The 12,817-nt window shown below is 43.4% G+C and overlaps 1 protein-coding gene across 2 annotated transcripts in view; it reads left to right on the plus strand.

The window, feature by feature from the left end:
* Positions 1 to 610: 610 nt before the first annotated feature.
* The window catches only part of RASA3 (RAS p21 protein activator 3), a 130,716-nt gene continuing 118,509 nt past the window's right edge, over positions 611 to 12,817 (plus strand). The window contains exon 1 of one of the 2 annotated variants that reach the window (XM_030473698.1): positions 611 to 877. In XM_030473698.1, the coding sequence (XP_030329558.1) occupies positions 823 to 877 (55 nt within the window). In that variant the 5' untranslated portion in view covers positions 611 to 822. Of the gene's footprint in view, positions 878 to 1,143; positions 1,416 to 12,817 lie in introns of those variants that run through there. The other variant, XM_030473704.1, reaches the window with a different exon arrangement.

The raw sequence follows: 12,817 nt of genomic DNA on the forward strand, positions 1-12,817 counted from the left end.
GCCGCTGATCTAATGGAGCCGGGAGACAGACTGGCCTGCTCCCAACGCCCAGACAGGTTTGCTTATTTAACACAGGACTTCTTTTCCCCACTAATGAATGGGTTTCATCCTGGGGCATCGCAAGTGCCCTTTCTTTATGGGTCTGTGGGAAAGAGGACTTGCACATCCCTCCCGCCCTTTCGCCATGACGCGCAGGCCCCGCGGCCGGGCCCGCCGGCTGCTCCCCGTCGGTGGGTCGGTCCGGCGCTGCAGACGGGCCGCAGCGTCAGTCAGTCCCGCCGCTGCCCCTCGGCGGTCCCGGCGGGGTCGGGGGCTGCCGCGGCCGGAACGGACGGGGCCGCCTCTCACAGCCTCCGCCTTCCCCTCCCGGCGGCGGGACGGGGCCGGCCCGCGGGGGGGGGGGGGGGGGAGTGGCCGCCCCGCGCGCGGCGCGCTCCAGCTGTTGCAAAGCACCGCAGCACCCCCTTCCCCCCCCCCCCGCTTCTCCCTGGCACCCCGCTCCCCCCTCCCACCACCCCTGGCAGGCAGCGGACCAATGAGCGCCGCGGCCGGCTGCCCCGCTGGCCAATGAGGGGGCGGCGGCGGGGCGAGGGCGGGAGCTGGCAGCGTGACGGGGGAGAGCCGGGCGCTGTGCTCTGCTTCGCTCGGCTGCTCGGTCGCGGCAGCCCGGTCGCGGCGCGTTCCGAGCTCTCCGCCCGCCCATCGCAGCGGAGCAGCTCGTCTGTCTCCTCTTGCCCGGCCCGGCCTGTGCATCTCCGCGGCGGCGGGACTCGAGCGCTGGCGATCGCCAGGCGCGGCGGCGGCACCACCACCACTACCACCATGGCGGTGGAGGAAGAGGGGCTGCGGGTCTTCCAAAGCGTCAGGATTAAAATCGGTGAGGGCGCGGGGTGTGGGCGCCTGGCAGCGGCGGGGAGCCCCCGCTAGAGCGGGCAGCACCGGTGCGGCGAGACACCCGGGGCCGGCCGCTCCGTTGCGCTCCCCTGAGCTGCGCGTCCCGCCGGGGCAGCGGTTGGGGGCGGCGGGGGCGGGCGGTGCCCGCGGGGCCGGCGGTGCGGGGCTGGTTCACGTGGGGCGGCCGGGTGCTGCGGTGACAGGCCGGCAGCGCGGAGCGGGCGAGCGGCGCCAGCGGGAGTCCGGGCGGCGCAGGATATTAGGCGGATTTCGAGATTTCTTTAATTATTTTTTTCCTTTTAGTCGCTAAGCAACGCCCTGAAAGTTTGGAGGCGGTCAGCGAGTCTCAGTACTTTGTGTCACTGGCAGAGCTGGTGCAAAACCGGCCAAAAAGCGGCTGGGGAAGGAGCGTGTGCCCCAGCCCCTTCCCTCAGCGAGCGGGACGGGCTGAGGCTACTGCTTTCACGGCTTCCTCCGACTCGCGTTGCTGTTGATCGGGTTCCAAACCACATTATTAGAAAGTAAGCGACAGATGTCGGCGTGCAGATTAAACTCTCCCTGGTAGAGCTCAGAGCGTGCCGGCTGGGAGGGAAAATCCCTCGTTTCCGTAACAGAATCAAACCCGGCGTAAGCGGAGGGAGCGGTTTGCCTCCCTTAGATGGGGCATGGTGGCCGGGAGCTCGAGGGGAAGTAGACAAGTTGAGCGACGGTGGTGGGTACTGAGGGAGTTGTTGGGCTTGTAGCTTCCTATTAACGCTCTTGAAAGATCTCTCCTCTCGCATGTCCGTGCACATGAAAGCAGATTTGCAACCACCAATTGTCATGTTAGATAAAACTGAGAATCGAGTTTGCATAGGAAATTTCATTATTGTATAGTGGCATTAGCATTTCAAAGAGCCCATTACTAGGATCGTTTCCTTATTAGCTGCTAGCAGGTGGTTTAGTGATAGTAGATTTTAAGAAGTAAAATTTCATTACATAAACTAAAAAAATTGTATGTTGATTCTGTGTTCTTTTAAACATGCAGAAAATAGATTTAGTAGGACTATGAAGTGTCGCCAGGCTTGGTTTTTGTCTCTTTTCAAAGAGGAGAGGGAAAAAAAAAAAAGGAAGTCTCTTTGCAAAGGAGCGATTCAGACACCATGCAGGTGATGCCATTGCAGGTTGTTCCTATCTGGCGATTTTCAGTGAAAGGAGTAAGAACACATCTCACATGGAGGGTGGTGACTCTTGGGTGTTTTTTATAACAAACAGTGATGTTATTATGCCTAGATGACTGATGTCACTGGAGTGTGGGAATTTCTTTGAGTGGTAGAAGAGATCAAAGATATTAACGGCAGCAAAAGACTTGAGATTAATCCCATTAAATCATGGACTGAAGTTAATCCTGCTGCTGGCTTCAGTTATCAGAACTAAGCGTTTGATTAACGTGCGGTACTGCAGCCAGGATTCCCGCTGCCTTTTAGCGTGGATAGTAGGTAGGAAAAGCTGCGTGCCTCACTGGTACACCGGTGCTTCATTTCTGCCTTCCAAGCAGGAGGTCTGTACTCAATGAACTGCAAGAATGATGCCGGGCGCTTTCCGGAGCTCCGCGGTGCCCGGGTTTTCTACTGTGCGTCGGCAGAGGGCGGTAACAAGTACGCACAGAGCGAGTGCTTTCCTTCTGTTCGCTAGAAAGTGTCCGAAGGCATAGCCATCGGCTTTCCTGGCAGGAGCGTGTTTCTGAGATCTGTTTTTGAAACTTAAATACCTTTCTGTAGCTGACTATCTTTCATGAAGTTGGTCAGACAAGTAGAAGTGGCAGGATTGCTCTGATGGTTTGAGAGAGTATTTATAATCTAACAAGCCCTGTAAAACAATCCTAATCGTGAAGAAATTGTATACTGAAGCTTGTAGGCTCCCTGCAAAAAACCCTGTGAGTGAATTTGAAAGGAGATGGTGAACATTGACGAAAGTAGTGTCCCTCCAGTTATTTCCGAGAGTAAATTTGTCTGTTAGCACTTCCCATTTGCTAGTATCTTGTAGGTTTCTCTGTTTTCTAGTGACAGGACACTGAATCTTTTGATGGGTTAAGTTACTTGAGGACAAAGGAATAGGTCATTTCCCATCTTGATTTGCTTGTAGTTATCATGCTTGAGAAGTGATCAGTCCTATTCTTTAGGAGCTTGTTTCGTGGCCAAGCTCTGTCTGATCTCTGACTTTCAGATATTCTGCGCCTGATGTGGCAAGATGTTTGCTTCTCTGTAGTACCTTTGCTGAGCACTCCTATACAAGTATGCCTCAGTGTAAATCTGACAAAATGTAGCAGTGATACTCTGAAGATTCAGTGCAAACACACTGAGATCAGCATGGGACACCCATGGTAGTGTGCTTTTCTTAGTGAAGCAGCTGATGCAGTTTGGAGGTTTCAAGCTGTGCAAAACATGTATAACATAGAGATGTTTGAGTGCCCTAATGTGAAGTATTGCATGGCAGGGTCTTGTCCCGTATTTCCAAGAAGCTTTGGGTAAATGAAGGCATTTTCTACTGCTGGTATAAGTTGTTCAGTTGAGACTGATGGGTTGCATAGAGCCACATTTAGCTAGATGGGTAATTATATTCCAGACCTAAATGCTTCCCCATTCTGAGTAGTGTTGTTCTGTAATCGTGTTTGGATTTGGCTTGAGCCATCTCTTTTCATATATTGAAGATGTGAACCCTTGAGCTTCTTAGGAACTTGTTTCCCTCATTCAGTTGCATTGCCAATGATGTGCCACTTCCAGAAGGTGTCTTGTTGAGATCCTGAAGTTGTGGAGCAATAAGATGAACTCTGCCATTGTGGGTAGTAGTGTTAAGAGGAGTTGTTACTGTGCTACCTCTTGTCCAGTTTCTGGTTTCTTTTGTGGTTTGTTGAATTGAAAGTACTCAATGCCTGGCTACTTCCGTTCATGTCTTTTGCAAGGAAGTAACGTACAGTAAAAAGAAAAAAAGGAGTATCTGTGCTAATGAATGCAATGTTGAAATGTCTATTTGAAATTGATTTATTTTGGCTTCCCATGACTGCAACTGTTGTCCTCTTGTCTTTTTTCCTTAATTGAAAATTATTTTTACCGGAATCCCGTGTACATAAACAAAGCAATGTGTCATGTAAGACTAAACAAACACTTCCTATAAGATTGCCACTTTGAGGAAGTGTGCAGTGCTGATATTTCCATGACTCAGTGTTTCAAAACCTGAAAGGAAACAACATAAGGCTCTATGGCTGATGATTGGCTGGAAAAACTACAAAGAGTCCTTCTGCTTGACAACATGACTTGTGTTGTGCTGTTAATAATGTTTAATAAATATACTGTACTTAATTGCTGCTTCTTTTCTCCTTAAATGGCATCAACTATTAAAGTTTCACTTGAGAAAAGAAAAGCTCATATTCAGCGTTTGTGCTGTGGAAGGCTGTATAGTGGTTAGCAGAGAATTTTCTGCCAGATTTTACTTTGTGAAATCATTTATACTTCAAAAATCTAAAGAAACAGCTCATCTGTGAATTCTCACTGTAAAGTAACAAGCTTTCCAGGTCCCTGAAATTTAGTACTCTTTTATCTAGGAGTGTTAGGCTCTGCTCTGAAATTGTATTTTTTTGCTAGAGGTAGGAGTGCTTGTTATGGAGGTTAAACTGTCTCACAGTTTTGAAATATTAATTGGGACAGGAGGATACTGCATTGTCAGTAGGCTACCAGGGGCCATAATATAACGAGGAGGACCCTTTGCTCATTGTTCTGTTGACTTCAGAAATCATAATGGGAGGGCTTGCTGCAATCCAAGATATGAATAAATTCCTAAAGCTCTTTTATCTTTAGAAAGGGCCAGCTATAGACCTTTTTGTGGTTACAGGTGTTGAGGTCAGAGTCTGAAATGTGGGTCTTGCGGCAGCATAGTCTCTGTTTGGCACTAAGCGTGGTCAGAAGCATGAAGCTGTGAAATTTTTGTGATGAAGGTTGGCCACTACCTGATACGGGTTGGTGCTCTGCTCACAGCTCACCCCGTTCAAAGGGTAAACCCACCGTTTTCTTAGAATTCAAAGCCCTGTTTTACACTGTGATGGTCCAGTTGACTAGATGGGGGATTGGTGGCCTGTAGGCCGTGCTGTCTTTCTGACTCATTTTTTTCTGTGCCTTCTTTACTGATTCATACAGAGCTATGTAGTTTAAGACATTGCAAAAGCAATTGAACTTCTCTTTGGTAAATTGAGAGTCTTGGGTGAAGTCAGGCAGAGTGTTTGTGTAAGTGCTAGTATCCCACTGTTTAAACAGGTTGATTGCCAAGAGAAGGTATTTACTGCCCTTCCACCATTAAACTTGACATGGAATAAATGTTTGAGAGATGCCTCTGTCAATTTCTGTAAGGTTAAGGAGGAGCTACCTTGTCTCTGGCAAATTTAAGGCCTCCCTGAAATCTAATAATCCTAAAGTTGGTCAGGGAAATCCATTTTGCCTTGAGAAGACATCCCTTTCGATGCTGTCTGTTGGGATTTAGTGCCTCATCTTAAGTGGTAACTTGTAAAAGTAAGTACGACTAAATATGCTCACTGCGTAATACTGTAAAAGGATTTATCCCCATTCAAGTGGGGCATAAGGTTGTTGAATAGATATTTTTAACATAAAGTATTTTCCCAGGTACCTATACATATATAAACCGGAAAATTAATATTTAGGAAATGTGAAATGTTTCTTATAAAGATAACTGATTTTTCTAGTGTTTCAAAGTTAGTGGACCAACAAGTGAAGAAAGGCAGAGAAATTATTTGCATCGCAGCCGAATATATTCAAGACTTCTCAAGATCATTTCTACACCTTAAAAAGTTGACAAGTACAGCTTAAACTGATGTTGCGTAGGTAAAATAAAGTAGCGACTTATGTTGTTATGGATTGACTGCAATGCTATTTAAGGCTAGAGTCTGACAGGCCATGGAGGGTGCAGAATAGATTATGCAAAACTTTCACCGCTGGTTCAGTATTTCATACTCTGCTAAATTTGGTGGTGGCTGTGTTCTGACTGACTTGTGTTCAGTGTGCTGAATGGAAAAGATGTGGAGTTTCTAGAGGAGTACTGTGAATGTTCATGGACTGTTTCTAGAGGAGTACTGTGACTGTTCGTGGACTGTCAGGAACAGTCGTAGCTGGAGAAAAAATGGAGACCAAAGCATAGTTTCTGCAAGTGAGAGAAGGCAATGAAGGTAGCAGTAGAAAAATGCTTCAGTGAACTTAGATTGAAGAAATAGAAGATGCTTGTGTTTGGGGCTGCCAGCCTGACATCAAATTACCCATAACTTAATGTAGAAAATTATTCATATGTGAGAGTGGAAGCCAATGTGACTTAGCTTTTAGATTGTGTAGAGGTAAATTCACAGGAGTGAAGCCATTAAACAGATCTGCTCAGAGCCTCTGATGTCAAGAAGCAAACTCTGTAGGATTTTTTGTCCTCTTCTGGAATTAGTACATTTGAAAAAAGTGTTCTCTAATCTCTCTCATGAGAACGAATAGTGTTTTCTTCTCTTCTCATTGAGGTGATTATGTGCTGGTCAAAGTACCAAATGCTCTTATATGAGGACATTATGTAAGTGCTGGATAACTTAGTTCTGCAGTTTCCCAGAAAATTCATTGTATTGAATTACTCTTCAGACTGGTTGGTGGGTTGCTTTGTGTGGTAGTGTTTGGTTTTTGGTGGGTTTTTTTGTTTTTTTGGTGGGGTTTTTTGTTATATATAGTATTTTTTTTAATTATTATTGATAGAAAACAGTTTTCAGTCTTCTATTTCTGAAATTACTGGGTTAGGTAGATGTGAATATTAGCTTCTCTTGCTGCATTCTTTTGTCTCTGTTCTGCCTGATGCTGTTCTCCATGTTTCACACATGGCTTTGTGATACTGCTCTCACAGCTGCAGTCCAAGGTGCTATGTGATATGCTAACCCAAATTAGTAGCCTGTTGCTGCTGAAAAGGCAGGTCTTGCTTTTTCCTTTCCCACTCATCTTGCTCCCAGCTAAGAAATGTTCTTTGCATCCTCCATCCCAAACATACCTGCTGTTGACTGATGCACTTCTGCTAACAAAAAAAATCCAGTTCAATTTGCAAAGTAGGCCCAAAGAATGCAACTTATTTTTGTTGTCAGGGTTAGTTTGCTTCTATCTGAGCTGAATCTGTGCGCTCAAGTGAATGTCAGAGCTGTCTCTGGGCAAGTGTCGGGAGCTTGACTGGGCGTGTGAGTGTGGGAAATCAGATGGAGGAGACAGCAGGTGCATCCCCTGCTTTCATGTCTGTATCCTGGCAGCGTCACGAGACTGATTGAATCTTTCTATGCTCTTCAGTCTGCTCCCCTTCCATAGTACATGTTTTCTTGATGATGCTGTATTTTTTAGCTTCTGATATCACTGGCTTGGCCAGCTGCTCTGGAGAACAAATGTTAAAACTCAAGTGAGACCGCCAGGAGGATAATGACGAACTGAGTTATCTGTACCTCTGATCTTCCTTCTGCTTGAGAGCTAGTTGCATCTAACTGAGCTAAGGCTCAGTTCAGGAGCCTTAGCTGCTCCTGAAAGTGTAGGTGTTTTAGTTGGTATTCATTGATTAATTCTCACACACTTGTCTTCTAAAGCTGAGGCACCTCATGTTGATTATCATGGTTATGCTTAAACAGGCCGCTCTCAATCCCCCTTCTTTCCATCACAGCAAGATTTCTACTTACGCAGATATTCTGTCAAACATTGTTATATATGAAGCTGTTTATTGCACTGGTGCTCCCACTGAAGGGTGCTGCCTACAGCAAGATTAGAAAATACAGTTTAAAAAACCCCTTCTAAAATACCTTTAGTAGTGTTATATCAGGTTAAAATTCTTAGAGCAGATAAACACTATAGACTGCAAATGGACCGTCAGGTATTCCTCTATCCTTTCTTAGTCTCTGACTAATGAAGGGCTGACTGATCTCCATTACAGGAGTGTAAATTGTGAGTAATTCTGTTGAAGCCAATAGTTACACTTCTGAATTAAGTCTTCAAATAGCTCATGGAGTAGTTTTCTCTTGGAGGAGGTGGGGGAAAGGATGAGGCAAAATCCGCTTGGGGTTGTCAAGGAGTACTTAATACCTCTGATGTTGTGACAACTCACTCTGCAGACTGTTGAGTTTGGAGAATACATGTTATGGATTCCCCTTGTGAGAGCATGAAACCTAGAATAAAGACAGAGGGTTTTAGTCTTTGCCGAATACTGTAGAAGATGTAGATATTAGACATTTGTATTACTCATGATTTCAGACCAATAAACGTTCAGTCAAACATGCAGAAGAAAAATGAATGTTTGCATGTGCCAGTGGACTGTTAATGTGTCTGGGTAGCAAATCACCGAAGGCGTATATTAATGGTTAAAACATGTACTAGTATGTCTTAATATTGTGTTTTTAAACCTCCTAGTACCAGAGGTTTATCTACTTTGTGGCTGAGTCAAGGAGAAGCTTGGGAGATGCTTGGAGTTAATAACAGGTTATATTTTATGAAACTGAAAAGCTGATCATAGACTTGAACATTCTGAATAGCTCTCTGATTTTAGCAACATTTATTAAACCTTATGAGGTATCTGTTCTTTAGCAGTGCCCGTTTGATTTTTTTTTTTCAGCATGGTTGACTGGTGACTGAATTTAGGATCCAACTAAAAGCTTTGTTTTGGAATAAAAACAAAACAAAATCTGACTTCCTTCCTCCCTCATCCTAACCTCTACCAAGGGAAAGCAACTTCCCTGAAACTTTGCATGTTGTTTTCCTGCTATAGTAGACTTTCTGGGTGAAAGTTTTGCAAAATGAGATGTGAAGCTTCAAAATTATGAAGAACTGGATTTTTTTTTTCCCCCTTAATTTCATTTTTTGGAAATTTTTCATGGGTCTTTGCCAAATGTAAAACAACTTAAATATTCAGTGGAAAGGTTGAGGGCTTTGAGGTTTGGGGTTTTCTTTTTCCCTTTTCTGTGTGTAAGGGGTAAAATACACTGTATCTGTATTGCTGAGATCTGAGAAAAGAACACAAATGTTGAAGACTTAACAGCCTGGTTGACTTGCCCAACTTCGGAGAGTTCTGCTCTTCAGTTTTCATTCCAGACCTCAGAAGTCTTATCTTTTTTCTACCTGACTGGAGACTCATGCATTTGCCTTTTATCACCTCTCAGGGAGCACTGAGGCAAAATGAAGATCCCTTCATTCGCCCAGTAGCCCAACAATGGAATCTTATTGTTCCCTACCTGCTGGGGTTTGCAACTGTATGGCCATTAACTAAAATGGATTAGTGTGATGTGATAGTAAGAGGGAGGGTGTTTCACTTATGAAGGACTGGTAGGTTTGAACGGGTAGCATTTGATGCAATGTTTAATTTGCATAAATATTCATGTGCTTTACTTTTGTAAGCTGGTAGTAGGTGGATGAACATTAGATGAAGCATCTCAATTCTGCCACTTGCAGCAAATGCCTGAAAAGCCTTGAAGCTGGGAAAAACACCTATTGCTGCAATAATGGGAAGAGGGGAATTTTCTATTAATGCAGGTCTGTTTTCCCTCAGATGCATACTTAAGCTTTCTTTTCATGTTTTATAGTGATCTTAGGAGGAAATACACCTGTCTGTTTGTCACTGTACTTCTAACAAATTTCTACAGATTTCAAAATCCATTTAAAATAAGTTTGTGTTGAAAGGCCTAAGTTGTGTTTCAGAAAAGGAATGTAAAATGGTGGAGACACTGGGTAACATGGGGAGCAGAAGGGTATTTGAACTTGTGAAGGAGTTCTGTTTCCAGAACATAGAGTGGTTAATTTCGTAATTTATAGCTGTAGGAATAAAGTTTTTGAGTGAGTGATAACTTGGTTTTTAGCAATTTACAGATTTAAATTCCCATTCAATTCCAGTTACACAGAAGGCATGTAGTATCAATCAGCTTTACTGTTTTTGATTTTTCTTCCTTTCACATTTCATTCAGCTTTAATGTTCCAAGTACTGAAAAACTGACAACTTGAAATACTTTATTTACAGTTGTGCTTCTGTTATGGCTGCTTATACAGACTTCTTAATTCCAAAAAAGCAGATGCACTGATGGCTGAGTTTTAAACTCCTTAAAAAAAAGAGAGAGGGGAAGAAGTTTATTTTTACTACTGTTTGCAATTCCTTCTAAAAATATTTCTGTTTACAAATTGTTTACAGCTACTCACTTTTTGTTCAAAAACTCTAGAAGAAAACAGTTAGTGGTAGGCTTTTACAAGGCTTTAGTTGATTCTTGCTTGTATTTCCCAGCTGGTGTTAGAGTACATCTGGAATCTATGAAATTCCTTTCTTTGTTCCTCATTTCCTGTTCCATTCAGTACTACAGTGTGGCATTCTGAAAGCTGTTTCTCTTGGTATTTTCTTCTAAGATGCATGTTTTAAAGCATTTAGTGAGTTCTTAAAGGTGGACATATGTTCCTTGTGTTTAACAGCGTAATTGAACTGTGTCATGAAACTTCTCAGATGTTTTGTTTTGGTATTTCAATGAGAAATAGTTTTGTTGATTTTTCTGGCAGTTATTCAGCTTGTAGAATTGTAGGAAGGAGGGTGGTAGAAAGAGAAGAAAAATCTGGTAGATAGTATAAAAGCTCCCTTTCTTAGCCTCCCTCTCTCTCTCCCTCCTCCCACTGCCCAGGAACAATCACCCGTTTGTAATGGAAAATTAGATCTATTTTGCAGGAGACACAGGGTGTGACATCCTACAGTTGCTTTTAGATTCTAGTTTGAAAAGCTGGTTGCTGCTACAGAACACGTGAACACAACCTTGGAAAATTGAGCTCTGACAGTATGACACAATGTGAGAGTTGTGTGTCTAAACCAAAAACTGTCTATCCCCTCCAAAGCAGCAGTGTTTAAGTTAGATTTACTGGTTGGGACTGCATTGTTGCAGATCCCTAATAGTTACTGAAAAAGAGAGGGGATCCTGTGGTCTAACACAATTGCTCTTATTTTTTCCAAGGCTGTGGTTTTGGTTTTTTTTTGTTTTTTTTTTTTTTTTTCCTAAGAACAAAACTTCTGAAGAAATTGTACTTTTATGAATACTTACGTATCCGGGTGGCTGGCCCAAGCTTTCCAGAATGAATGGAAGTGCTTCATTGTCCAGTGGTTGGCTCTTCTGTTGTTGTCATTTGCCAACTGCGAGTGTTGTTTCTGGGATTGTAACTTTGCTCTCGACATGCTCTCTGTAGTCATGAAAGATCTGTAACGGTACAATACATGTTGAAAAGCTTCTTCACAAAGCACCTGCTATAGAGATGAGCCTTTGCATCACAAGCATTGTTTCTTCTGTTTATGAATGCACTAGCAGTTTTCGAATTGCAGGATGTCTGAAACAGCAGCATTTACTCTCACAGAGAACTTAATATTGGGGAAATATAGATCTGATTTTTATCTGCCTCTGAATGCAATTCAGCAGAGAGAAGCAGGGAATGCTGCTGTGGGATCTGTCACTGCTCTGCAGGTCAGATTTTCAGATCTGCTGATTCCAGTTGCTTATCTTTTGACTTTTTTCAGATGTCCCTAAGAGAAACTGTACAATTGATTACATTAAAGGGATTGTGCATATGGGTAGTTGCACATTTTATTTATTCCGTGTATTATAAGGAAACCAGGGGTAGTGCTACTTGCTTCCGTAAGGTATGCAAAAATAATGGCAGAACTTGAACTGTGAAACTCCTGCAGTTGTCTGAAATCTGTCTTTCAGCAGGTCGTGTGGCTGCAGTATAAGTCACATTTTGTAGAGAAGACATTTGATGTTTGGGACCTTGGCTGATGTTGCGTAATACTCAAATGTCAAGCTGTTACGGTACCTGAAGAACCACATTTGTGCTCATTTGTGCTCTGTTAGCATCTCTTGCCCCAAATATAAGGTAGGAGGTGACCAACACCACTCTTATTTCTGTAAACATTAGTCTTACCTTGTGTTTGTGGATTGGTCCAGGTAGTTAATTTTGCTGCATTCTGTCAGCCAGCAGCCCTTGGGTAATTCTGCTTGAGTTCCCACTAACTGTGTATGATACTTTAGGACAGGAGCTCCAGGTAGTTGCTGCAGAATAGGCTTAGGCTATCAGTGCTTCAGAGGTGACAGTGGAGGAAGAAGTCATGGTTGGTGGTCATAAATCCATCCCTGACTAAAGCTAGGGAGCTGTTTATGCCTCTTCCCTCTCATATTGGAGTATAGATCCAGCTTCTCTAATTTCTGGTTTGATGGCATGGAGTGGGCTTGAGGAAACTGGTGTTGCATGTTAGGGTTGGAAGGAACTAGGTTTCGGGACAGTGTGGGTGGTATACTTACTCTCTCCATACTCTCCTGTGGCTTTTTATTTTTTTAGGCCTACTAAGCAAAATTGCCTGAGAGGAAAAAAAAAAAAAAAAAGAAAGCTAATTCTTATTCAGACCAGTACTCCTGACTGTCTGTTTTTGAGTGGTGAGGCAGAAGTTCTTGACAAGGAATAAAAAGTGCCTGGGGGAATTTAGGATCTTGCAATAGAGCAAAATAGCTTCAGCAAAAGTGAAGCTCTAACAGGCTGATAATTAGCTTGTTTTGACACCTGCTTCTGTGACTGCATTCCAGAAAGCTGTGGGTTTGAAAGTAAAAAAAATTATCAACTGAGTGACTTTTAAAGTCAGCTCCAGTATTAAATGTAGCCATTTTCTGTAATAGTCCAGCAAGAAATGTTGGCGTTATTAGAGTTTCCTGATAACACCTGCAAATTTGTAGTACGTTGATGCCCTGGTAATGGGAATTTGTAACGTAGTCCTGCGGGTAACTTGCACTTGATGCTCTTGAGTATGGGCATTACTTTCTTGTGCAAAGTGAATGTTGGGAACTGAAAGCATATTTTTCTCCGTGGCCCTTGAAATCTTACTCTGGTATAGT

The sequence above is a fragment of the Strigops habroptila genome, chromosome 2, assembly GCF_004027225.2.
Source record: "Strigops habroptila isolate Jane chromosome 2, bStrHab1.2.pri, whole genome shotgun sequence".
Classification (NCBI taxonomy): Eukaryota; Metazoa; Chordata; class Aves; order Psittaciformes; family Psittacidae; genus Strigops; species Strigops habroptila.